The 26,807-nt window shown below is 46.7% G+C and overlaps 1 protein-coding gene across 1 annotated transcript in view; it reads right to left on the minus strand.

The window, feature by feature from the left end:
• The window catches only part of KCNB1 (potassium voltage-gated channel subfamily B member 1), a 115,230-nt gene extending 90,441 nt beyond the window's left edge, over positions 1 to 24,789 (minus strand). The window contains exon 1 of the mRNA XM_051633249.1: positions 24,182 to 24,789. Coding sequence (XP_051489209.1) covers positions 24,182 to 24,748 — 567 coding nt within the window. The 5' untranslated portion in view covers positions 24,749 to 24,789. The remainder of the gene's footprint in view (positions 1 to 24,181) is intronic.
• Between the last annotated feature and the right edge of the window lie 2,018 nt (positions 24,790 to 26,807).

Here is a 26,807-nt window from a genome sequence, read left to right on the forward strand (position 1 = left end):
CTGCCTCTTGCTGTCATATTTGATGGAGAGTGGTTCTTTCCTTCCTAAGTAAACTTCAAAGTTTCACTGTGCAGCTCCAGAGCACATAAAAAATACATCAAAATAGCTCAAACTCCATTTGACAGACCACAAAAAGTTGGCAATTAGCATTTCAAAGTCATGATCAGGCACGAAAGGCAAAAACAAACAAGGCGGCGGCAGCCACCCAAACCTGCCAATTATCCAGCTGATTTTCTTACACAAGGCTGGGAGAGCTGGAGAAATAATGGCCAGAAGCAAAGTTCACCCCTTCTGTGGCACTGCTGAACTCGGGGGATTTACACGTGTGATGAGTTTTGACTTTTCTACATGCTTTTTCATATGAAAAGGTTGGTTATCGCAGCATTGCATCACCAGGCAGCTTCCTGGCACCAGGTCAGCAGTGCCCAGGCCAGCAGCTGGATACAAAGTCAGGAGCCTGCACCATTGCTGAGGGGGGAAAAGGGAAGAACCAAAAAAAAAAAAAAGAGTTGCCTGTGAGTGCAGAGAACTTTATGGAACTGCCACTGAAATGACATGTGTAAAAAACAGTGTCAGCAGTGGGAGCAGAGGGAAGCGCGGTGATTCCCTGTGAGAACGGGCTCTTCCCATGCTGCGGGTGTGGATCCATCCCGTGGCCGACCTGCTCTCCATGTGGGAAAGCCACTCAGTTCCCTTTCCCTTCTTCTCCTCACTAATGCAGAGACAATCAGGGTTATTTACACACCACCTTGATGGCTTTGTCCTTTTCTTCTCATGAAGTCAGGCCTTTGAACTCAGTACCCACCAAGGGTTTCTAGTGAAGCTTCGAATAAATAACTAACACCTTATTTCACTTGGCAGAAATTAATCTAAGGGATAATGCAATAATTTGGCAATGCTGTGAGCATTTGTCTTTTCCTCAAAAAGAAGTTTTCCTACGAAAGTTTCACTCCAAGCCAATAAAACCAGACCCCTCTGCCCATCCTATACTAATAACTGGTTTCATCACGAGCCTAGAGAGGAAATATTTTCTCTGCAGCAGAACTGTGCCATCTCCTCCCCTATCTAGGAAAGAAAAATCTTTCTTTCATTCCCAGCATCTCCTACAAAGACTTGGCAAGCCAACAGTGTTTTCCTCCCTTTGCCTTCCTTCCCTTCTCTATTCACTTAAAAGCAACAGTAAAGCCTTTGGGCCATGGTGCCTGAGCAGCACCTAGTACAGTGGGCTCCCAGCCCAGGACTAGACCAAAATGTAAATAAGTACAACTTGAAGTTTAACTTTGAATTTGGCAACTGATCCACTGAACAAAGCTGGTGAGTGAAGCCCTGATAGGTGGAACCAGCCAGTCTTCTTGATTGTATTAGTCAGCATGAAGGAAATAATTGCAATTGCTCTGACATGTGAATTCAGTACAGCTGATCTAAGCATTGGCAGAAAAATATTTTCATCATATTCTTGAACTGTTAGACCTTCTCATTGAAAATGATACCAAAGAACATATTTTTTTTTCCAGCTACCCAAGTGTCAACATGCAGTGCCAGATCCTGGCTGGCATCAATCAGCATAAATCCACTTTGTGCTATAGGGCTGGAACAAACCACATCAACTGAGAAACTGCACAACAGGTAAATAATGAGAGGGAAGGCAGGATTAAACATTAACATCTCCAGCACCTCGCAGGCCACAATTAGAATAACTGATATTCTGATATTAGAATAACTGATATTTTGCAGTAGCCTACAGATTTGTATTAAAATTATGGATAACATGTTACATATTGGTGTTAACAGCTATAACATAAGCACTTGAAGACAGCGATCCCCAGGGCATCGGTTGCTCATGCAGCCTGGCTGGCACGAGGAGAGTGAGATGGTTTATACCAGCTTGGGATGACAACCAAGCTCCTCCTGCCTAGGCACCACAGATCTCTCCAGGAGGACTCTGCACCCCTGGGGTGCTCCAGCTCCTTCAGCACACCTTGGGCTGTCACAGCATCTTCTCTCTGGCAACTAGCCCTGAGTGTGACAGCCGCGAAACGGTCAGAAAGGTCAGGAGGATGCCACACATCAACACAGCAACTCTCTCTAGGTTTAATTTTCACTTTCTGTAGATTCTTGCCTTGATCCACTGCAATTTGAACACAATCCAGCTATACTTATCTTAAGAAAATAAACAAACAAAAGTAAACAACCCACAACTTCCCAAAACCCCCAAACAGCTCAGCCCAAAGCAGCAGGGAAAGCTTTCCCCTTAGCAGGACTCACAGCTGGAAGAGGGGAGCAAGCCTCTCTGTAAATTTGCATTACCTGCAGTTTATAAAGCAGCAAAGAAAGAAGTCTATATAGCAACAGGAAATGTATTTATCAATAGGAAAGGAAGGGTTCTAGGAGAACATATAGGGGGAAATACAGCACAATTTTAGCAACACCATTTTGAACAGCCCCATGAGGACGGCACCAAAAAGAGGTGGGACCAGACAGGGGTTAACACAGTCAACTGAGAGGATCCAACACACGTGCAGGGAGTGAGCAGCCCTACCTGGCACAAACCCCTTGCTGTGGGGGTGGGAAAGTGGCCTGGGCTTGGCCAGGCTGAAATAAAGGAGCTTCACGAGGATGGAGAGGAGAGCCAGGGGAAAACAAACATGAGAGAACATGGACAGGAGTTATCAACGCAAATAAAGGGGAGACACCAGAACTGTCATCACAGGCTATTTCATAATTTAATGTCTTAAACCCCACTGGGTTTTGGGTAACTGACACTGAAATCTTCTACTCATGTCAGGCCCAAGCAGCTGTTGCTGCCTGTGGAGTGTTTCTCCTCCAAAGGCAGTGACCCCTTGATGCCATCAGCAGCAAGGCAGCCCATTGGGTGGAGGAGGGGATGGGAAGCAGTGTTAGGCTGAGCCGTGTCCTCATCACAAAGCTGGAGTGCATGCATGTCCAAACAGCCATCCAAAGTGGATCATCTTCATGATAAGGAGTGCCTGGGGGGCAGGGGTACCCACCCACCACACTCCCCAGGAGCATCTGCCTGGGTTACTCTGGATGTTGCAGCTCTCATCACATAGTCCCTGCTGGGCAGCCCAGCATCAGCAAGGGACAGGGTGAAGAGCAGCAGAGGAACTGCAGCAGTTTGTTTCTCAGCTGAGGATCTTATTGTGACAAGTGAATCATCAGAAACAAATCTAACAAAGATAGTGTTGTAAATGTAACAGAAAGATTATATCCCTCTGGATATGTGCTATATTTTGAGAATAAACTGAAAAATGAGGCATTCCTCAGTTTAATCCATCTCCTGTGTTTTCCCATGGAAAAAATACAAACCCTACAAGTCTTATTTTCTCATTTCCAAGTATCCTGCCTTCATGAAAGTTGAGACTAAGTTTTAGCCATGGACATTTAATTCAGGTTCTATGTGCAAGTGTGTCTGCAGAGTTAAAGGGCAGCCAGGATTAATCCATGGGCATGGGGGCTGAACTGCCAAAACAGTCAAACACTGCCATGTTCTTGATACTGAGGTACTTGGAAATCAAGCCAAGAAACTGGACTTTAAGAAAGATCAAAGAATAAGTACATCTCATTGACTTGCTTCCTTTTTGTTTTTTTTTTTTTTTTTTGGGGGGGGGGTTTGGTGTGTTTTTTTGGTTGGTTGGTTGGTTTGGGTTGTTTTTTTTTGTTGTGGTGTTGTTTTTTTAATCTCCAATCAGATTTGCAGCAGGGAATATGTGTTTTAAAGAGGCCAGAACAGGCTGCCCCTCCAGAGGACTCTCCCCTGCTCTGCTTGGAGCCGCATTAACTCTGTCTAAAAGAAGTAGCCATGTCATGACTCATACTTTCCACTCTCCATAATCCCTCTCAGTAGGGTGCAGGCTTAAGAGTTTTCCTCTGACTTCAGTTTTGTTATAATTTATGCACCTGCTTTGAAAGAGCCTTTGAAAAAATCTGACACTGGAGAAAAAAGGAGCCTGTTTTATCTGTCTGATGGACAGGCTGAAAAAATACCCCACTGCAGTGAAATTCTGCATTACCAGGAAAATAACCTCTGCGTCCAAAACTTTCTACCAGGCTGTGAGTAATCAAAAATAAACTACTAGAAATCCTTTGTCAGAACAAGAGCAGAGCTTAAGTGAAAGAAAAAGCAGTTCAACAGAGTCAGAAGTGTGTGGCTGACACAAAACACAGCAAATGTCTTTTTAAAATCTATGCCAATGAATTATGTACAAACACATATTCGAGGACCCAGATCTCATGCTTGGCTCCCAGTGACAGCAGCAGCAGCTGTGCTGGGCCCCACACCCTTCCCAGGCCTCTGGAGCCAAGCACGAGGTGGCAGGTACTTCTGTAAAAGGATCTTTTTCTGGAGTTTTGGGAAGGTCAATAAATAACATCCAAATTTTACATGCCCATTGTTTTAGGAAAAGTGGCTTTTTCCCCTTGTCCCTGGGTCTGAAACAGCAAACACCACTTCTTCGAAGGCACTTTGGAGTTGCAGTTTCACACACAATGACAGACTGTGTCAGCATTTAGACTAAAAATCTGCAGGTGACAGTCCATGAGACCTCCCCCATCCAGCCCAGGTGGCTCCCCAGGTCCACAGTTGATGTGGTTCAAGCCTCACAGCCTCTGCAGCCTGCCCTGAACATCACCAGTTCCTCCTGATTGCCCCCTGCCAGCCTTCAGCCCAGTGCTTCCCCTGCCTGCCTTTGGTTAGCAACGGCCACCAACACTTTCCAAAAGTAAAAAAAGCTGTTCCTGGGATGAAACATCACTCTCTCTTGCCCTATTTTCCAGCTCTTTGTTCTGCACTGCACATTACTGCAGAAGGGAGAACACAAATTGTGTCTCCTTGCTGGGTTCTGTGAAAGCTTTGTTCATCTCAAAGGATAGATTCCATTGCTCCCATCCCTCAACAAAGAACTTCCAGTGGAAGCCATCCTAGCTTGCAAGCTGGTGTCCTCTCTGCTGATGTGCATCCAAGCCCTCTGTGCAGCACTGCCCAGTGGACCCCCTCCAGTAAGATCCTGCCCTACAGCCTTTTCTGCCTTGCACAGAAGTTATAGAAGATATACATGGAAGATATATATCCTAGGAAGATTTCCTTGGGCTACTGCTTGTTTATCATCATTTCACAGCTCTGTTGGTCTAAGTTGTAGGTTTTTTCCCATTTCATAGATTGCTCCCTCCATCAAGAGAAATAGTGGCAAGTGCAAGACATATGCTGGAAAAACAAACAGTTTACTGCTGCCTTCTGGGAGCTTTTGGTAAACAGCTGCACCTGGTTCCAAGTGTACTTTGTTCTAAAGTGCTGATAGGATCTACCTGCCTGATGTGGTACTTTGAGGTTGTTAATTAAGAAAACACTGAGTTTTATTGGTGTTTACATTTGAGGCTGCTTTGAACATATGAGTGAATGATGCCCCTGGGGAAAATTATTATTTCTGCTAGAATGCAAAGTGAAGAAATAGGTGAATAACAGAGACAGACCCTCCTAAAACACCTCAGTTTATCTGATCCATATCTAGAAATTCATATTACCCAGCTGAGAGTATAAAAAGGATGCAAAATTGCCAGGTTGCAGAGCTATCTCAGGATATTCCAAAGCCAAGTGATAATATCTTGGTACTCCTGTGATGGATTTATTGAGTGCTAATCCTTCTGCATACCTTTTCATTCTGCAGTCAATGAGGAGCTCTCCTCTGAAAAGCTCAGGAGCCTTTACCATCCATCATCTTGATGACTGCAAATATCTCTTTTAACAGGGTGAGCCACAGAACTGATTTGCACCTATATGAGAGTATGAAATTTTAAGAATACTCCTTTCCCTGGAGCTTCCCTGAATGTTAAGAATGGGAAAGGGACACAAGGGCAGTTGGAAGAGATTTGGAAGAGAATTGGAAGATTGCTGGCCCACAGTACAGATGGATCCCACAGGTAACATCTCTATGTTACCTGTGACCTTCACCATTCTTTATGCTGCTAATATAGACATTTTAATCCATACAATTCTTCTTGTATCATTAAACAAATATAAAAGGAGATCTGATAGTTCATGCACTTGTCTCCCCTTCCCCCAGCAGCAGAGGAAGCATTCACTTGGAAATCTCTATAACACAGCTGTTAGCTCTATAATTAGACAGGTTAGGTCATTCTGAATGTAGTGTGTGCTGTTCACCTCAAATAACAAAAAAATTGCCATTCCACCCACGCTTTGTGCACCTTTCCAAAGGCTTAGAAACACACATACAGTCTGGTTGCCTGAGTGGTGCCATACAATGAACATCTACTGCTTTGCAGACCCTGATGAGGAGCTGTGGGCTCAGCTTGGACAGGAGCAGCTTGGTCCTCCTATCAGAGACTAAGGAGGGAGCTTGCTTTTGTTGCTTCTCCTGCAACACAGAATGAAAAATGAAAGACTGAGCAAATGCTGCCAGAAATGCTGGCAGTGCTGGGAAGGGGCTCCATGGAGATGCAGGTATGAAGGCAGCCATCAGCAGAGTGTTTCCTCAGGCCTTTGCCAGTGCATGAAAGGCCATTCATCACCACAGCACTCTGGGGCATCCCAGTGCACACTCTCCTCTGTCTCACAGGAAATCTCATAAACCACCTGAGATCCCTGTAAACAGCAGGGGAAGTATAAACGAGACCAAAGCATCAACTTCTGAATTCAAAGAACCGCATTTTGGGTTTTTTTTTTTCGAGGTATCAGCCAATCCCATGGCAACCAGCCTTTCAGACTGGTTGTTATTTGATCAATACAACTGAAGCCATTGATCAGAAAGCCAGGTCCTTTTCCCTCACCTATTTCTTTTTAAAGAATTTGGCCCATACATGACTAAGCTATTTTGGGATAATGTGTGGTAGAGTCACAGAGCACCTGTGATGGAATCATTGCTGCACAAGGCTTGTATCCAACCCAGGGTGACTAACTCCATTACAAATACAAGGTGGCCTTCACCATCCCCAGTCTCCATAGCTTCAAATATGCAATGAGGAGGAAACTGTTTCACAGAGTGCATAGACAAACACATCCCTGTGGGAAGTTAGTGCAACCCTAGAGTATAGCAAAGCCAAGCCCTGGTTTTCAGCAGGCCCCTGCACACCCAGGCAAGCCCCAGCCAGCTCCCAGCTCAGCCCTGCTCCCTGCTTGAGCTGATACAGCCACTTGCTGTTGAGAAAACAACATAATTGCACACCAAGCCCTGGGTCTAATGAAACCATATTGATCTTGTTTTGAAGGCCTGTGTTTCTAGGACTGCTGCCCTACCAAAAGGTGTTTTCCAAACCGTACAGAGAAAGTGCAGTGAAATCTCATTAAGGATAAAACAAACAACCCAGCAAAGCAACAGCACTTGTTTCAGATTCAGATCCTAAAGGTGAGTGATTTTAATGTGCTTGGTCTCTTGCAACCTGCTTAATGATGGAGAGTTTTGAATGGCTCTAGGTCACGGTCGTTGATTGGAAACGTCTTTTATACTGTACCCCTACCAGCAGAGGAGGGAGGGGGCTCACAATGCCAACATGGGCATTGTGGCTTAATCCTTTCAGAAAACGGGAAGGGAAGTGAAAAGGGAACAGCTGTTGTGTGAGAAGAAGGAAAATTGCATTATTGCAAATAGTTTCTGGCTACAGAGCTGAATGAATTTCCTGCACGAGGGACTGTTCAAGTGCAAAATCCTATTCCCTAACCCAGCACTGGTATCACAACCCCTGGAATAACATGGGATAAGTTTCTCTCCCCTTCCTCCCTTTTTCTTTAATTCCTTCATTATTTTTCGAAGTTTGTGAAGTGCAGAGTTGCAAGGGAACACCTAAGAGATGACTTATGGGTGAATGCTGGTAAAGAGCAAGTCTGGGCAGCTCAAAGGGGCTGTAAGTTCTGTAGACACCTCTGGGTGTGAATACCTGGAAGAGGAGGACAACGAAGGACACTGATGTAACTAATAAAAGCCATCAGGAATAGAAAATATAATAGTAGCTTTACCCAGCATTTAAGGACAAGAGCTAAATATTGAGGCAACATGATCTATCCTCATCTGGTCCACTGCCTCCTTATGGGCCAAATGGGACCCTGCTGCTACCCCTGTTGCTAGGAGCTTTTGCTGATGACAAATCTCTCCTTGACATCCTTGCATCTCTGTGTCACCACAGTGCTCCAGATTGCCTCAATAGACACCTGGCTCTTCCATGGCACTGATCTGCTTCAGGAGAGCATGAGCACACCCTGAGTCAGCTTTGGTGGGATGCACACACGTTAGGAAAGCACACACTGAAAGAGAAACCTAACATGCCTTGCTGAATTAGATTGGAATAAATTAGCAGCAGAGAAATGGCTTTCAAAGGTTTGGTTTGGGTAGTTGCAACAGGACAGTGCCATTGTTTCCCATAAGCATGACACAGACAGGACAGGGACCTGGAGATCACTTTGCAATGTCAACAGACAAAATGTGGTTTCTCCAGCAACCTCTTCATATCAGCATAGGCAGAAACAAAGGCAAATATCAACTGTCTTTACAATATAATCACTGCACAAAGACTCACTGCCAGGGACCTAGGGGTTTTAAGCATGCTGAGGAAGTGCTGCTCTCCCAAATCTGGCCATTCCCTGTCTTTCACTTCCATGCCATCTGCAAGACAAGAGCTTTCCAGCACAGCCTCCCCAGGAAAGTCTCTCAGAAGACAGCAGACTTTCAATGCTTACAGTCTAAAAGTCAAGCATGCAAGAGTACACTGTCCAGAAGGAAAACAGACCCCAGGATGCATATTAATTACTGGTGGCATAAAGCCCAGGCAAGGTTGCTGCTCCACAGTCAAGCCATAAATCTGTCCAAATAGGATTCTGCCCACGTCTGCCTTGTTTATATTACAGAGTTTTATGGCCATGTGATTCTTCACCTGGAGAGGAATAGTATCACTGTGCAGCCAGTTAAGGACTGAGATTTATGGTCTGGCAGAGACAACCTCAATGTTCTCCACAGGCTGGAGATCATCTGTGTGTGCTGGCTGCTGGCTGGCTGGCTGCTGTGCTCCTGGGGCTGGGGGCTTCCCCAGGAGGAACTGCTCAGCTGCTGCCCCTGCAGCAGGGCCCCTGCTCAGGAGCTAGTTGAAAGTTCCTGTAAAAGTTTCTTTCCTTTGTTTTCCCCATCAAAAAGCTTCAGAATAACAGAGAGGTTCAAGTCACCTTAACTCAAGACACCCTAACCTATTGATCTAACTGAACTCCTGCAAGGGCATCCTACTCCTTTCCCTTGGTGAGAAACCTGGCCCATTGGGCAGCTTCTCTTAGATGGATTTCTGCTTTGGGAGAGCTTTTGCTATACAGTTTGGCAGAATATTTCCAAATGGGGTAAAAAAAGATGTTCTTTCCACTTTGTCCTGCTCTCTTGCAGCAAGGCTGGCTCTGCAATGCCGGCAGGAAAGAAAACCCTAGAGCTGCTTTCACCAGGGAGGAGAAAGGACTTGATCTGAATGTGCAGTGGAAGGCAGATGGCTGAAGGGGAGAAAACACAGATTGCCTTCCCTGTCTCAACCATAACTCACAGCTCCTGGGCCCAGCAGTGTCACAGCTATAGCCACAAAAAGCAGAGGAGACCTTAACAGCCACAGTAGGATGGATGCAAGGGCTCAGCCCCACAAGGTGCTTTCCTGAGACCTGCCAGCCCGGTGTGCCAACTGAGAGGGGCAACCCTAGCCTGTCTGCTCTGAGCCCTGGCCCAGAGGCTGACTGGGTGGTTTGGCACTGCCTGCATGGCTGGGGTGGGAAACGTCTGCCTGTGGTTCAAATCTGAGCTGGGACTTGGGAAAGCTGCTAATGCCTCTGTTTCCCTGCCTGTAAAGTAGGCTTATGCAGACACCTGCAGAGAACTCTGCCATCCACTCAGGAGGAACACTGTGGAGACCAACCAGGGCAGAGAACAGCCCTGGCAGATATGAAGGATCCAATTTCTGCAAGCAGAAGCAATAAAGTATCCAAACTGACAATAAAAATGCAGATTGTTGAACATCTGTTCCATAGAAACAATCACTGCAGGCCTCTGCAGATGTCACATTAACCTTAAACACTACAGAATTCTAATTGGCGGAGTAAAATGTCCTTATTTTAATACAAACTGACCCAGCACACACTCCTGGCCTCCTCAGCGAAACGAGTCCTTTAGTTGCACCATAACTTGCTCCCTCTTTGCTACAAGCTTAATCTTAGGCAGATACTTCAGACTTGTTGACTTCAAGGAGACCACCCACATGCTGAAAGTTGTGTGGGTGCTGAGGTGTCCCACTCTTAGCAAGGTTTTCATTTTGCCTCTATCCAGATCCAGCCAGAGCTGGATCTGAGCACCACGTATGGTGAGCTGAGCAGGAGGATCTGCTGTCGGTTTTGGCAACTCACTCTTAAGAGATAACTTTGAAAAAGGGCAAGGGAAGGCATCTTCCATTCCTTGGCATTATATGGACATACAGCTCCAAAAATCTCCATTCTGTACTGGGTCCCAAAGGAAAATATTTGAAACAATCCATATTCATTAGAGTTTTTAATCCCTCACACACCAGAATTCAGCCGGCTGCTAATGAAGAAGACAATTATACAGCACTTCACACAAAAAGCCAAGCAGAGCAGGTGCAAAGGCTGGAGCTTTGCCATACTTGCTCTCTGTTCTTTGGCACAGGGCATCATTACTTTACTTAAAATGTATTAAAACATCCCAACAGCTTAAGGAGTCAGTCTGAAAGGAGGAGAGCTGGCATTTAAGATTAATCATTAGCTGTAGATCACTTAAAACACTAAATCAAAAATATGACAGCTGGTCAAACTGAGCTTTATCTGTATTCCTTCTGAAGAACACAAGCAGAAATGATGCTGAACCAGCAGGGCAGCAAAAAGACTGTGTTTAGCTTGCCCCTTGAATTAGGGCTCTGATGTACAAGGGCAAAGCGGTGCCCAAAGTATTGACATTCTACCAAGACAAGATGAGAAAAGCAAAGAAGGATTTTCTGTCTTTTGCAGATGTTGGGCAGAGGCACAAGAAAGAAAAATCACCTTTTGGAGTTTGTGCAGAAAGTTCATAGCAAAGCCATGACCCTGATTTGCCAATATCAGCCACATCTCTGCCCAACAGGCCAGAATCTCCTTCAGTTTGAGTTTCCATCCCACCTGCATGGAGAGAAGACACATCAGAGCAGCCATGAAGCTAATTCAAGAACGCTGAGGTAAAGTTTGACTCATTGGACTCACCAGAAGCACTTTGGGAAAGACTGCAGCAAGGAGGTCAATGGTAAAGGGCTTCTACTGAAAGAAACAGGCTTTTAAAGAGAGAATTGCAATGTACTTTTGATGCAAAGATCATTTTGTGGGCAGGAAGAGGGAGCCTATTACCAGTGTTATGGCTTATTCACCCCAGAAAACCACTCTAACAAAAAGAAGTGTTCCAGCAGGTAAGTGAGAATGTATGAAACAAAGAGTGAAATGACAGCAGAGATTTGAACTGTTTAAGGACCTGGTGGAAAAAGAGGGAAAAAAAAAACACCAACAAAACAGGAAGAGACTTAATACTTAGTTTCCCTTAGGATATGAAGTCATTAATTACTGATAGAAAGGATCTGATGTGCTGACCATTTAGACACAGCACTGCACTCTCTGCAATGACATGACTAATTTGCACACAATTACCCTGTTTTTCCACACGCAGATTGAGTAATTGCTTGTGGAACCCACAAGATAAATCTGCGTATTCCAGCTACCTGATTTGCATGTTCAATCACTGCAACTGCGTGTACAGCCCGGCTGCTCTGCCTTCTCTTGCACACACATGCCTGCCTGAATCTGCTCAAATCAAGACTGCAGATTACGTCTACATGGAAAGTATCAGTGGCAAACTCATGTACTGGAACTGGCACAGGGTGCCCTGGGGAAACACTTCCCAGTCGCTTTAGGATCAGTTTATAGCAACAAAACCTGTGATGCAACCAACTTAGGAGAACTAAGCAGGGACAGCCAAAGCAGTAACTTTCTGTATCTGCCCCACCCACTGTTTCAGAGATTGCTACCTCTGTGACAGAGGACAGTGGCCAAATAGGTCCTTTAATCCCTCACTGCTTTGCACAGCTTAGAGTCCCAGTGGAAACTGGGATCCCGTTTTAAGTGAGTGAGTGGCAAGGTGAGCAGCACAGTTGAAAAGCAGGCAGAGGCACATCATCCTCCTGCCACTCCTCCTCAAGAAACAGGCCAGTTTGATTTTGGGATTAGTAATTATGGAAACTAAATCCCATACCTTTCTACAGCAGTTTTTGTTCACTCTGTGGAGCATATTTATGACTTGTTTTGGGGTAGCATACGTGAGCTGTGAGTCAGGACAGTGTTGCACTTAGTGCTCTATAAACACTGAACAAGAAGGTAGAACTTCCTACAAGGAGTTTATGAATTAAATAAATTACATCTATAACTCTTTGAAGTGGCACTGCCATGTCCAAGTTATCTGGACCATGAAGCAAGTTTTCCAGAAGATAGCACAAACTAAGTATTTCACAGCCACTTTACAAAAAGCTCTTAAGAGCATCTTTAAAAATAACTAAGTCAAGTGGCTTTCGTTCATGGTCATTCATTCATAGCCAGAAGCTTTAGAAAATTTGTTCTTTAGCTTAATGGACATGCAAAAATAATGGAATTATACCTGCCCCAGTGTTCAGCAGGGAAGAAAGAGACCTCAGACATCACTCTGGTAGGACCAGATACTTTTGCCTAGTATGATGAAAGTCTCATGTTTCAGTGAGTAGATTGCATCTGCTAAAGCTGGTTTTGGTCATGGCTGCAGGTGTTAAATGAGACTATTCCTGGGATTGCTGGAAGCCTAAGGTTACTCCTATAGAATAACGTCGTGTGTAAACACAAATAGAGCATGAACATGTCAATTAGGAAAATGAACTCTGATCCCTGATGTTATCTAGAATGCAGCATATCTTGTCTTTAGTGGAAATACCTCTTTACCAGGACAGCCCAAAAGTGCCCTGTCCTGTCATGCTGCACCACATACAGGAAAACTTGGAGGCAGGAAGGGGTCAAAACAGATACATTAAGTACGACTCAATAGACCTGAACTCAACTACCAAGCCTGCAACTTTGCAAAAAGAAACCAAAGGTAAATGCCAGTCAGCATCTCCTCTAAAGGCAAAACTAGAGGTTGACATATCTAAGAGCTCTCATGGTCCCTGAGGGTCTTCAGCACTCCTGGGAAACTGGATCCACACCAGCTCCTCGTGGGCCCTCCTAATGCTGACATAATTTACCTTAGTACCTGGCAAAAAGTGTCAGGTACTTAACACTGCAAACCAGAACTGCTGTGGTGCCAGCCTGCCTCCCTCGTAGTGACAGGTAGCACGTTTAAGACACATGGCTTTTCTCAGCTAAATGCTGCAAAACCTGCTGAGATCAATTGGGCTCTTACCTTGGGAAGATTAGAGGCTAAGAATAACCACATGTTGACTAATCTAAGTTTAATTCAGCTCACTGGCAATAAGCATGAGGTAAAGTGAGGGGGCATTTTCTGCCAGAACATTGGTATTTATTAATTTTTCACCTTGGTCTATCCTAACAAAAGCTGTTTTTCTGAGAACAAACCTATTCCTAAGTGATACTGGTCAGGATAATAAGACACAGATGCTTGTGCAAGTCTTAGTCCAAGGGCTGAGGGGAAAGAACTAAGGGTGAGCTTTGGGGTCCACTCTGCACAGGACTTCCTAAAGCTTTGTGCATGGAAAGGCAAGAGCTGGGACACCACAGAAACTCCTTCCCCTGCCAGAGCAGGCTCAGCCTGCAAGCAGCACTGCAGTGGCTCCCTGGAGAAGAGAAGGGAGCAAGGGAGAAGTCAAATATTAAAAGCTCAAGTATGAAGGTCCTCACACTCTGCACGGTGCCCCCTTGGTGGGAGTGGCTGCTCATCTGACAGCTTTGGGTCCCTTGCACCCATCTGGGGTGGGCACTGGAAGGGACCCCATTGCTGTGACAGCCTTGGTGGTGAGCTGGGTCTGCTGAGGGTTAGAGGGACCCTTCAGGGGACACTACACACACTGGATGGGCTGCACCTCAGGGACCCCTCCTGCAAAGGACAAAAGGATAACAAACCACTGCTCTCTTGGAATGAGGATCAGTAAATTCCATCACTGATGCTGCTCCAGAGCAAGCCTCTGGCTCTGCTGCTCTCAACCGGGGACATGAGTTCTGCTGCCAGTCACAACTTCCCTCTTGTCAGCAGAGAGAATACTGTGTTGGTCTAGGAAATCTCCCAACTGCTGCCTCCAACCAGTGTCCCTACACCAGTCAACTTAAGGTCTGACAGCTCTAATACACTGACAGGTAGACTGGTGGGGTCACTGACACAAAACATAACTACAAAGGGATGATATCTTCTCCAGCTTCCTTTGCCTTTCCTGCCCAGGTTTGCTCTTGTCTTTATCTGGGAGATTTTATTATTTACTATTTCTTCTGCATTGTCATATTGAAGTGTAGATCAATAATAGTAGATACTGCACAATGCAGTCATGAGGATTGCCTAATTAATGTTTGTGAGACACTTTAAAATGCTCAGATGAAAAGAGCTAAGAAATGCAATGTATAATTATTATGTATTATTAATAAACTCCTGGCACATTGACAGGAGAGGAAACATCACTTTTTTTTCCCCTTTTCTAAAAGAGATTTAACTTTTATACTATGAAGAACAGAGTTACCAAAAATTCACAAATACATAAACAAGGAGTGAAAACTCCTTATTCCACCACAGAGGCTGGGTTCTTCTGATAGCAGACAGCAAACAGTGCCTCAGAAAGCAAGTTACACTCCTTTTCTATCCAGACACTCGATGAACCCCTATTTTTTGAGAATGGCCAGATATGGAGAAGTACAAGGATGTTACAGTAATTACTAATAGAGGAACTGGTCAAACACACCAATTATGAGAAGCAAAGAAAGTTTGTTTAATGTATGATCACTTAAGGTTAACAAAAGCATGTGATGCAAAAGATATTAAGTGTGCAGAGCAACAAAGGGACGTTTTGAAACAAACAGAAAATTTACAGCCGTGTGAATGAAGTTTTTCAGAGCTGAGGATGTGCCAGATACAAGCAAGATTCCCAGAAATATGAAGAAATCGAATCTGAGCTGGGTTCCTAGGAAGTTTCATGGAAGTGTTAAACTCTTAAGTATTACAGCTGCCTCTTGAATGCTCACGGCTGGAATCTGCCAGCACCAGAGAAAAAATAAAAAGTGGTCCAGGGATTAGGGGTGGATTACAACTCTGTTTCTTGCTCCACCACAGACCCTGAGAAGTTACTCCAGTTAGTCCCTGTGTGTGCTCCCCAAGTAACCGGGATAATCGCTCTGCTCTCCTCCCCAGGACACCTAGGAGGACAATCACACTACAGCACACTCAGATGCCAGGGTGGAGAAAGCTGGGGACTGGCAGCTGCTGAACAGCTGCAGAAAAGGGTAAGAAAAGAACTGGAACAAAGGAAAAGGGAATCAAGGAGCTGCTCCTGGTGCTTTGTGCCTCCACATGCTTCCCACCCTGCCACCAGATACCATTGAAACCAGCCCAGCAAAGCATTCCTGGCACATGGAAGAGATTTCTTGTGTCATGGAAAGTGTGCTTGCTGGAGTTCTGCCCCCTACGACAGATTTTAGGTAGTGAGACTGAGACAGGCCTCTTTGCTTACATATTCAATTCATTCTTGTAGCAAAGTGAGTATTTTTTAAAAGATACCCACGAGTAATCTGAAGTCTAAAATAAAATTTGCTAAGTATGATAATGTTTTAGAAACCTTTTGTCCATCAGTACCAATCAGAGAACATTTCTGGTGTTTATGTACTGCAAATGAGATTTACTGCTCCATTTTGTTCAAAAATGAGCAAAAGCAAATGGACTTAAATAAAATAGAACAAAACTAATCTGTGCTTTGGGCTAGAGACTCTGCATGAATCCTAGTCCAAATAGCACTGAATAAATTCAGCTCATAATAACTGGAACTGATTATGTACCACAAAAAAAAAAAAAGAACTTTAAAATAAATTGTTCCTTCCAGTTGTTTTGACTCTTCACACAGCTTTTGTTATTGACACAAGTTTTTTAGCAGGTCAGATGGATGTTAGTTTTCACATGAGATTTGTCATGGAATTCAGGTGCCTACAAGTGCTCCAGTTTTTGCTTTGCTACTGGTTTCTCTTGTCCAAACCCAGGTTTGAGACACAACAATAGTTTTTTATATGTATATTGTCTAACATATGTACTCTCTTGCTGTTTAAAACAGTGAGGCAGCACCCCCTGACAGTCAGGATTACATCAGAGAGGGCTGGAAGTGCCCTACCACAGACCTTTGAAAACCTTCCCATTTTTCTGTAACCACTTATTCTTCAATCATGGCAAAGTTTTCCAGGCTGGACATGATGAGAGAGGTTTGATCCTTCACTCCATCCCCTTGGATAAACAGCCCAAGGCTGCCAGCACCTTTCCCTCTTTATATCCCACTGCAGGCAGCAGGCACAGGAAGCTCATCTTTATCATGAAAATGTCCTGGTAACATGGAACAGGGGGCAGCCAGGGTCCCTCCCCAGCTCAGCCCTCACCTTCCTCACTGACCTTGGGCAATGATCACCTCTTCACTTTAAGTTGGGGGATAATACATCTACCACAGGTTTGTCCTGGCCTTAAGTAATCCATCTTTTCAAAGCACTTTGAGAGCTTTGCTTGATGAGGACAGACATTATAATGCTCCTCTGTTCCCGTGACATTCAGTGGGAGTTTTACCCTCCACAGAAGCAGGGCTGAGGCTGCTGGTGTTATTGGGGGACCTAGAAAATTAATGTTCTTGGAATATTTAAATGCCCGCATTTGGGGAAGGGCTAGAGCAGGTACAAAGGCACAGTACCTGCATAGAGATGCTCAGCACTCTTCCAGACTTGTTATAGAAGAAAGAATTTTTTCAATAAAAATCAGAAAGAAACCTCACTGAGTCCTGCTGGTAAACATATTCAGCTAGTGCCAGATTGAAAAGGAGATGGGAGAGGCCAAGAACAGCTAGGACAGCAGAGAAAAACCAGAGACCAGACGGAGGGGGAAAGCTTACTACAAGGTTTACTTTTGCTGTACTGAGTAACTGAGAAAGCCAGGAGGTGAACGTGTGGCTATTGCCCCATGGACTAAACTTAGGGCAAGGTCATGCTAAGGATAAAGAATGTCAAAGCTCAAGCAGCTCAGGGACATCAGTTAAGCAACAGGGTGTGGGGCAGGGATCCATGAGCTGCTGCTGGCTCACAAGTCTGCATGGCACAGAGCAGCACAGAGCCCATTTACCCACCCAGCCCTCGAAGTGGTTTTGCCCCAAGAGGACAGGAACCCCCAGCTCTGAGTCCAGATAAAACCACAGTGCAGTGCTAGTGCTCCATGTCCTAGTGCCACACATGGGAAGCCAACACAACCCCTGATGGACCTGAGCCTCCAGTTCTAGGAAACAAATTGGGCAACTCTCATAACAGAAAGGGACTGATCTGTCTGTCTTGATGTAGTAGAAGCCCTGACAACATATATCTTCCATGTATAGCTTCTCCAGAGAAGTCTAATATTAACATCTTGCTCATACTCACTGGCCACATTGTGCCTCTTCTGTTGCTGCCAGATATCTCCCATGGAATAAATCATATTGACTGTGTTTATTATAAGAACTAAGTGATCAGCTGTGAACTTTCTTTAACATAAATATTTTGCCATTAGCAATGACAAATAGCAACGCTCACGTTGTAAAAGTAACCTTGGATTATTCCTCTCCACAGGGGCATTTACACCAAGAGGAATCAGAAGGAAACTGTGATCTTCAGGATCAAGAGGAACAGGCAAAAGCAGAAACATGATGGCAAAGACACTTATCCCACTGTGTGAAAAGAGTTACATGAAGAAAGTGGGTTTTAAAAAAATAAAATAATTGATTTTTCCACCTAGCTTGGAGTGCCCCTGCCCAGGGAGCTCTGAGCACGGAGCTCACCTCAGCAGCGCGTGAAAGCGCTTTGCTCAAGTACCAGCCAAAGCTGCACCCCCACTTTGGGAGCATCACACCACACCAACAGTTTCTGTGTGGATCAGACCTAATGCTCTTCTTCTGAATCCCATTATTACTAAATCTCTGCAGTTGCAGCTGAACAAATCAAGGATTTCCTATTCTTGCAAGATTTCCTACATTTTAACTGGTGATGCTGGCACTTTATACCCCATCTGCTCACAGGCTGAGCAGGGTGGGGGAACACTGAGCAGCAAGGGGAATTAATTTCTCAGAGAGATTTTTCAAAGGTACAGATGAGAGCTGGTGCCTTAAAAAGAGCATTAACTATATTTCTATAGCACGAGTCTTCTAAGGAGTTCAGCCTGAGCATGTACGCTTGTCAGTTCCCTCCTGTGGCAGGATGGCAGGCAGTTTCATCCAGATGTGGATGCTCCAGGCTCAAATAAGCTGAATATCCAGGAGTATGCCTACATAGACATGTTCATGCATACTATACTTCATGAACTGTATGACAAGTACATCAAAAGAACTACTAGGTGTAATATTTTTAGATTTCCTTTTATAAAATTCTTAAGAGACCACAGACCTGCAGGCTCCGATTGTCAACTGCTGAGCCCAAGCCATTTCCAGGCAGGAAGTGCCAAGCAGCTGCCTGCCTGGATCCAGGGGCTGCTCAGGACTGCAGTAACAGGTCTGGAGAAAGGATCACCTTTGAAGGGGGAGGATCCCACCTGGAGAGCTCAGAATAAGCTGGTTGTTGCACACCATGCAGGACAACATGAGGTATTGCATCAGGGATGTGGGAGAGCAACAAGCCAATGGGATGCATTGGCCAAGGTGTCTGCTGTGTTAGAAGAACTCTCAGCAGGATTCTTTAGGGCCAGGAAAGAATCAGAGGACATAACCACACCAGGAATGTTACTAGGGGGAGTTTTCCCCACACCCAAACGGAGTTTAGGGAGGCTGTAATGCAGAGAAGCTCTGGGAACTGGCAGCACAGCAGCATTTATTAGGAAGTTCATCAGTGAGACAGAATCAGAGAAGACATTGCAGGGAACTGAATGTAGGAATTAGGGCTCCCCAGACAAAAGATTTCAGAAGTTCACTAAAAGGAAAAGCACTCAGAAAGGAGCTGCAGGATGAAAAGAGATTGATACAGAAGAGCAATCATTTGTGTGTTCATGGGACAAGGCTGTGCTGGAAACCCAGGAACAAACTGTAGACCAAAGTGACAAATCCCTGAAACCAGGGGGAAGGCTTTAGAATGAGGCTCTGCTTCTGAGGATCTCTGAAGACAGAAGTTTACTTTGGATGAAGGGAAAAAGTCTCCTATATATAGCAGAAGAGCCAAGGCAGTAGCTGCATCAGGAAAATGAAAGTCAGAGATGCAAGCAAAATCCAGGCAATCTGGCTTTAGCAGACAAAGCCAACACCTGCCCTGTGTTGGGAGCTTCAGAGACAGACAAGACATGGCTAAGATGTGACCCCTTCAATTAGGGAGAGGGGTTTCCTCTGCTGAATGCTAAATTCAGGCAGGTTTAGGCATGAATGAAAACTGCATGCCATAAGGGAGGGCCAGGAATAGAAAGCCCATGTGGGGGAAGAGCTCTCTAGATGGAGCAAACGCATCTCCAAGAGGCTTTATCATTCTTATTTTGTCACTACTATCAACAATAATAAGAAAAGAGCTTACAGAGCACCCTCCCCAATCCCTAAGCAATGCATCCAGAGATTACCAGCACAGAGCAGTGGGCAGCTCTAGAAAAGCTGTTCAACAAATGTAGAGGCATGCATAATCAGATTACTGAATTGGAGTCGCATGTTTTCAAGGATAAACGTGATATTATTGCACTGTCAAAGACATAGTAGGAACAGGGGAAAGGCTGAGAAATAACTACAGCTGAGCTCCCAACAGGACAGGGACAAGTGGGAAGTGGAGGCAGTGAGGAGGAGAGGAAGTGCACATCCTACTTGACATGCAGATACGCAGAGAAGATTTTTGCAAAATGGGTGATGTCACCGTGTTTTTCTCAGCCTTCAGGACAGCAAGAGAAAAATAGATTAAACCAGCACATGCAGAGGAGTCTGTAAGATGAGCAGACTCCCCACCCCCCCCTCCATGCAACACTAATTGCTCAAATACTGATCAGAGAAATTATTTGTAAAGACTAAAAGAAGAAAGGATTTCTTTTCCACCTAAGAGGCAGACAGGGCAACATTCTTGCAGTGTTGCTGGAAAAGTCCAGGTGATCAGAGGATTTCCAAGAGCATATAAGTTAATTAAGATGTTGAGTTGGTCTAATTTGTTATTTGTTTATACTGGAAAGGATGGAAAAACTGCTATCTGTGGATTTTCAGGATGCTACAAAGTCACATTGGAATTACCGCCTGGCTGGTTCTCCCAAGGGACATGAACATCCCACCAGACAGGCAAGACACCCACAGATCCTAACTAGCTTGGTTAGTAAAAACCAACAGCTACAGGAGAGACTTCTGCTGTGGAAGCCCAGAGCTGCTAGCTGGATTGTGGGCAACAGAAACCAGCTACCCAGGCTTAGCCTTGGTTAGGGAAAGGGAAATTAAGATCAAAAGCCTAAACCAGGGTGCTCGAGAACTGCTGCTATCCACTGCTGCCCTGACATGGATGCTAGTGTCCAGAAAAAAAAGGGCAGTTCTTGCTTAGTTACTGGAGAGCTCAATTTTTTATTTTTTTAATTTTTTTTCCTGAGGAAAGGAAAACTACCATACAACAAATGTAATAGCTACTCCAGAAAATATCCCCACCTCATCTTCTTCTAGAGGAAATGCAGACAGAAGTGAACACCAGAGTCCTCTATGGTTAAAAATGGATGTTTTAAGTACAAGTACAGGAAGAATACTATTTAAAAAAACAAAAACCAAGCACCAAACTGTTAAGGAATTCTGGGAGAATGACAAAAATAAGCAGGAACATGCAAAAACAGTGATCGCAGGAAGAGGAGGAGGCATCCACAGAGACTGCAGTGAGTATTTCTCAGGGATAGACAGGCAAATAAAGTCACAGGAAGTGGGAGAAACTGATCCTTTAAAAGATCTTGTAAGGCTAGAGAGACAAATTTTGTTAAATAACTGCCTGTGAAATATTCTTTGTTTGGTAGAGGGAGAGTCCCTCAGTGCTCAGTTTTGTGCGAGGGGGGTTTCCCATTGGGCAAAGCTAGTGCAGGGAATATGACACAGCAAGTGCCTCTGAGTTCAATGGATGGGTGAGGGAAATGGTTTGGGTGCCTGTTGCTTGGTCTGACCCTGGGGAAGGGCCAAGTGCTGCCCCATGGCTCCGTGGCACCTTGCACAAGGATGGCACAGCTTCAGTTACAGCTGCAAGGGATGGCAGTGTTACAGGAAAGGAGCAAATCCCCCTCTGATCATGCTGGGGGATAACAAGGCAGCAAGGCTGGGGCTTCAGCAGCTGTCTGCTGCCTCATCGTAGAGATCTGGAGACTCTCAAAGAGTGGGTATGATAAAATCTAACAGAGTGTTCTTTCCAGTCACGTACAGGGTGAAGCATCACACATAAATAAGAGGCTGCTTGCTAGGAGGTGATTAGTTTAAAGGCCAGTCAAAAGATATGGGCAAATCCCAGTGGAGAAAAGAGCAACACAAATTAACGTCTTAGGGATTCTTCATCTCTTCTTTGAATGCTGTTTTCCACCCTCAGGTACATCACATCATTCATTAAAAAGTAAAAACCCACAACAAAAGACTAACTTATTCTCTCAGTATTCAGCCAGTCCCAGTTTAACCATGAGAAGTTCTGCAGTAAACTGTTGCAGAGGAGTCAGGTTAAAATGGTAAAATGCAAACAATGCTGACAGCCAGCAGGAAAGGCCCCCCCTTGCTGGAGTGAGAGAGAGTTACATTTGATTGGAAAAAACCTCATTGAGTAGCATAAGTCCAAAGGAAAAGAATTAGTAGTACAAATTTTCCCAATCATTTTAGGTCCTTCAGTGACAGTCATTAAATCTCAGACTAGTTTACTTTGTTCCCTTTTTATAGGAACAGTTTGAGCTCCCAGACCTGGCAAAGCAGATGGAGTCTGGCTTTAGGAAAGGTGACAGAAGTTCCTGGAGGCCTGTGGCCTCAGTGGCAGTGCTCCACTGAGTGGACAGCTGAGGAAGGCTGGCCAGGAGCTACCAGGCAGAGGCTCAGATTTTGAAAATGCAGCCTGAAAGGGAGCCTGGGCACAGCTGGTTGGGTCAGACAGCAGGTCAGGCTGCCAAGTCTCTCTCCTCACATCCTTCCATCAGAAGTTGAAGACTGGGTCCAGCCTATTCAATATGTAGAACGAATTCTCATGAAGGTGATCAAAGCAAAGGGCATACTCTGGCATGAAAGAACAGTTATCCACCAGCAGGGAGAAAATCGGATAAAGAAGCAGCTTAGCAGCATTTCTATCCCTGCCTGGTAAGCTAATTGTTCATCATGCTCATTTTCCTTGTTACACTTGAAATGAGTAGAAATCTGTGTTTGAGAACTGCTGGAATACTTGAGGTCTGACCACATCCAGCACCATTTCCATTACAGTAACAAAGTCACAGAATGGAAGCTTTAAATGAGAAGGGTAATAATGCATTTCCATTCACTCTCAATTAATCCAGAGCCTGCAATGCTGAATGCACCTACTCCAAGAATCTTCTCAGAAAATGAAGCTAGAGTGCATTTCATGTATAAATCACAAAATACACTTATTTGGCAAGAATGACCCCCTGCTCATATACAATAAATCATGAGCATCAACAGTTTCTAATGGATTTTGAGTCAGTGCAACAGACAGCAAATCCCAAGGCATGTGTTTCAGGATTCCAGGATTGTGCCAAAGGAATCATATAAATTATGAATGCATTCAGCAGTGTCATCCCTGCCACTGGAAAGAAAGAGTCATTCTGGAGCTCCATTTGTCATTAAAAAAGTGATAATGGGTTCAGCAGCTGACCATGTCTCTTCCTCCTCCTGCCAGAATGAGCCATTTAGCTCAACACTCCATAAAATCCCTTCCCCAAACTTTCATGCATGCTCTTGGTCCATGATGTGCACCATTTCAGTAAGAGAAAAGAGAGGAAAAGTAGCAGTCTGTTTTCAGAAGTAGCCCACCAAAGCCAGACTTCCTACAGGATGGAGCTATGGTTTGCATTTGCACGTGTGCCTACAACAGGGAGGAGACAAGAAAGAGGTAGCAGGGGCCTCTTTCTATTTCTTTACCAGAAGGATGCTGGTACATAGAAAATTCAGGGTTTGGTCCCTACTGATCAGCCTCTTACGCTTTTCAGTTATTCATCCCACAGTTTTCAACCTCTCCCCCTTCACTTTTGTCCCCATGGTTACTGAATCATTGTGTTCATGGATATTTTCCTCTCTAAAGAATATGTGACTAACATGAGACAGCTAAATTATCAGAGCCAATTCTGACATTGGTTTCTCCTAGCATGGATCTTCTCTTCCAAACACCTTCAAAATAGATCTGTTGCACCAACTTCAGAGTAAGCAGCACTTCAGCTATTGACAGACAGAGCTGCTGCAGCAGCATTGCACAGGGAAATTTAAAATAGGTTGGAGTCAGGTACAGGATAAGATTTAAGTGTGGCAGCCTAGGAGCACTTGATACAGATAACTAGATGTATTTCACCACAGAATTTTAAATTAAGCCCCAGGAAGGAAGGTCTTATTTCCTGACTGGACCCAGGTCTAAGAGTTCAAGCAGATTTCCGCTTCTTAAAAGCCACTTTGGTGAAACAGGAGCAGACACATGTTTTAGGCCAAAAGAAATCACTGTTACAAAATGCACCAAGACAGGCCATTGGATAACAACTTCACTAATCTTCAGCCTCAGCAGTCAGTGTAGGCTAACCCAGGGTCAGTGGAGCTGCTCCCACTAAGCAGCCTGGACTGTCCCAGGGAAGCTCAAACTGGATCCCTTCCACACTACTCAAAAAAAGACACATTAAACCTTATTTGTACCTACAAGGCCTTTCTGCCCTTCATTCACAGCGCCCATCCAGCCACAAGTGCCCAGATGCCAAAGCAAAGGTAGCAAGGGCAATACCTCCTGTCAGCACCACTACGATCACAAGCCAATACAGACAAGACTTGAGAAGAAACGTGGAGGTCTTACCTTGGCCGCTACGGAGGAGTTGGGCTTCTCCAAGAGGTCCCAGAGCTTTTTCCTTTTCTCAGCACAGCAAGTGTTATCAAATTCCTCTCCTTCCCTTTCCCTCAGAGTCTCAGCTTCTCTCTTCAGCTCCTCATTCATCTGCTCCTTCTTCTGGTGGTAGCGGGCCTGGCAGCAGGACTCCAGGTAGATCTCATCCACCCCCCAGTAGTCCAGCTCCTGGCTGAAGGACAAGGCGCACATCTCCTCCATCATGTGCAGCTTGCCAGTGCGGTAGAAGTTCAAGATTGAGGTGAACGCCCCGGGATGCCTGTCGAAAAAGTACTCGTTCTCCTCCAGGTTGTAGTCATCGCAGATCTCCATGAGGGAGTCGTGTGTGTTGCAGTCTCTGAGCTTACCCAGCCTGGTCCGTGGCAACCTGTCCAAGGTCCGCCAGAGAACCTCGTGGGCCAGCCCCCCCACGTTGAGCTTGACCCTTCGGGAGCAGGCCTTGCTCCTGACGATCTCCGTGGGGTCCGGAGGCAAAGAGGTAGTAGAGCGAGATCCATGTTTATTCATCCCCAGAGGCATCGCTGGTCCCCCTCAGGCTGGACGCTCCCGGGTGCGGCGCGGGGCAGGGCTCGCGGGGGCCGGTTCTCCTCACCTCTCCTTCCCCTCCATGCCCCGGAGCTGCGAGAGAGACCGACCATGGGTCCCCGCCCGCTGACCCCCCTCCGCGCCCGCGCTAATCTGCGGCGGGGGCGGCGGCGCTGCCCGCCCGGCCTCCCGCCCGCCCGGCCTCCCGCCGCGGCCCCGCGCTCCGCGGGAAGGGCGGGCCGGCGCTGTCCGCCCCGCGGTGCTGAAAGGCCGCCCCGCTCACACGTGCCGCCGCCGCCGCCGCCCAGCTCCCCCGGTGACCCCCCGAGCTGTACGGGAGGGTCGCCTGCACACTCCGGCCGGGGGAGCCGTGGAGGTTGGGCACGGCCACGGGGAGTCTCTTCTAGCACAGGGCTGGGAGCTGCTGAGTGACAGGGCTGGGCACAGGGCTCCCCCCAGCACCGCGCCCCAACAGGCGCCCGGCCGCTGGATGCGCTGGCACCTTGTCCCGCATCCCAGGGCGGCCGCTCCCTCCCGCAAAGGGGCCCCGCCGGACCGTGGACGCTGGACCCCAGGTGCCCCTGTGACCCACCCGGGGCAGCCCCCTCCTGGGAGCTGGCGGTGCCCCCTCCGCCCTGCCCAACTGTGGAGCAGCTTCAGGGAGACGCGAAGGTGTGGGGTTGTTGTTTGTTTTTTGGTTTTTTTTATAACTCCAGCCTCGCAAAATTCCCCGAGGGAAGAGCTGGGGGGAGGGAAAAGGGGCTATTTCCAGGCACTCTCACGACGCACTCTACCTCTCTGGGCTGCCCAGGGACACCCCCACATTTACCCCACGCCGACCTAACAAACAGGGAAATAAACGAAAAACGAAATAAGGGAAAACCCCGAGCTTTCCTTGCGAAGCCGGGTGCCTTGCGAGAGCCCTGAGCACTGTTGCTTACACAAGATGGCACGGAGAGAAACCCCGGCGCAGAAAGGAACGGCTGCTCCATGCCCAGCTCCGGGGGCTCAGCCCCTCTCCCCGCCGATCCAGGTTCCCTCAGCCCCAAAACCGAATTCTCCCCGTTGCCTCCAGGCCGCCACGGGGGCTGCTCCGCGGCAACAACACACGGGCAAAAAGGTTTCCCTCCCTCGGCCGGAGCCCGGCCCGCACCTACCTCCTGCTACGGGCTCCCAGCGAGGCGGTGCGGGGCTGTGCGGGGCCGAGGGCGGCTACATCCTGCGGCGGGGCGGGCAGCGGGGGCGGCCCCGCTCGCATCCCCCCGCGGGCAGCCTCAAGGCGGAGGGATGGCGGCCTCGCTGCCGGTGGCCACGGAGCCCTGGGGGAGGGGAAGGGAAACGAGGTAAATCGGATCCCTCGGCAGGAAGCTTTCCAAGGCCTTCCCTCGGCTGCGGCTCCTCGCTCCGGCCCGCAATCAACGCCGAAGACGCACCTGCTCCCGCCCCCCCGGGCCTCTCCCCGTGCGGGCAGAGAGGAAAGCGCCGGTACTTCCTTCTGCTGCCTGGGAACGGAGATCAACAAGTCTAGTCTGAACCTCCAGCTTTTTCCCCTGCAATTCTGTCCCGGAGTTGTTTGGAGTGAATTGGAAGTTGGGGGTGGAAGAGAGGAAGGCAGCTCCACCGTGAGCTGGGATGCAGCATTGCAGGGAAAGTTAACCCTTCCCCAGCCGGGCCCCCCCACCCGGCAGCTGATGCGCCTGGAACAGACCCAGCGCCGGGGGGAAGAGTGGGAGCATCCCTCCTGAGGAGGATGGGGCTATTCCCACCCCGCTCCCGGTGATATCACCCATGGAAACAGGAGCAGGGATTGGTGCCAGGAGAAAAAACGATGAGCAGAGAGCGCTGATGCGCCCAGCAGGGCCCTATTGCTTCCCAGGCCCTGCTGCCGAGCCAGGAGCTGCTGAGCTCCGCGAGGCAGAGCAGCGCTGTGCGAGGAGCAAAGCGGGCCCTCGGCAAGGGAAAGGGTCTGTCCTCAGGGTAGGCGCCTGTGTTGGCAAATACACGCGGGAGGAATCTCTGCTGATGGTTAGGACTGTAAATGTAATAAAAAAGA

This window comes from Apus apus, chromosome 15 (assembly GCF_020740795.1).
Source record: "Apus apus isolate bApuApu2 chromosome 15, bApuApu2.pri.cur, whole genome shotgun sequence".
Taxonomy (NCBI): Eukaryota; Metazoa; Chordata; class Aves; order Apodiformes; family Apodidae; genus Apus; species Apus apus.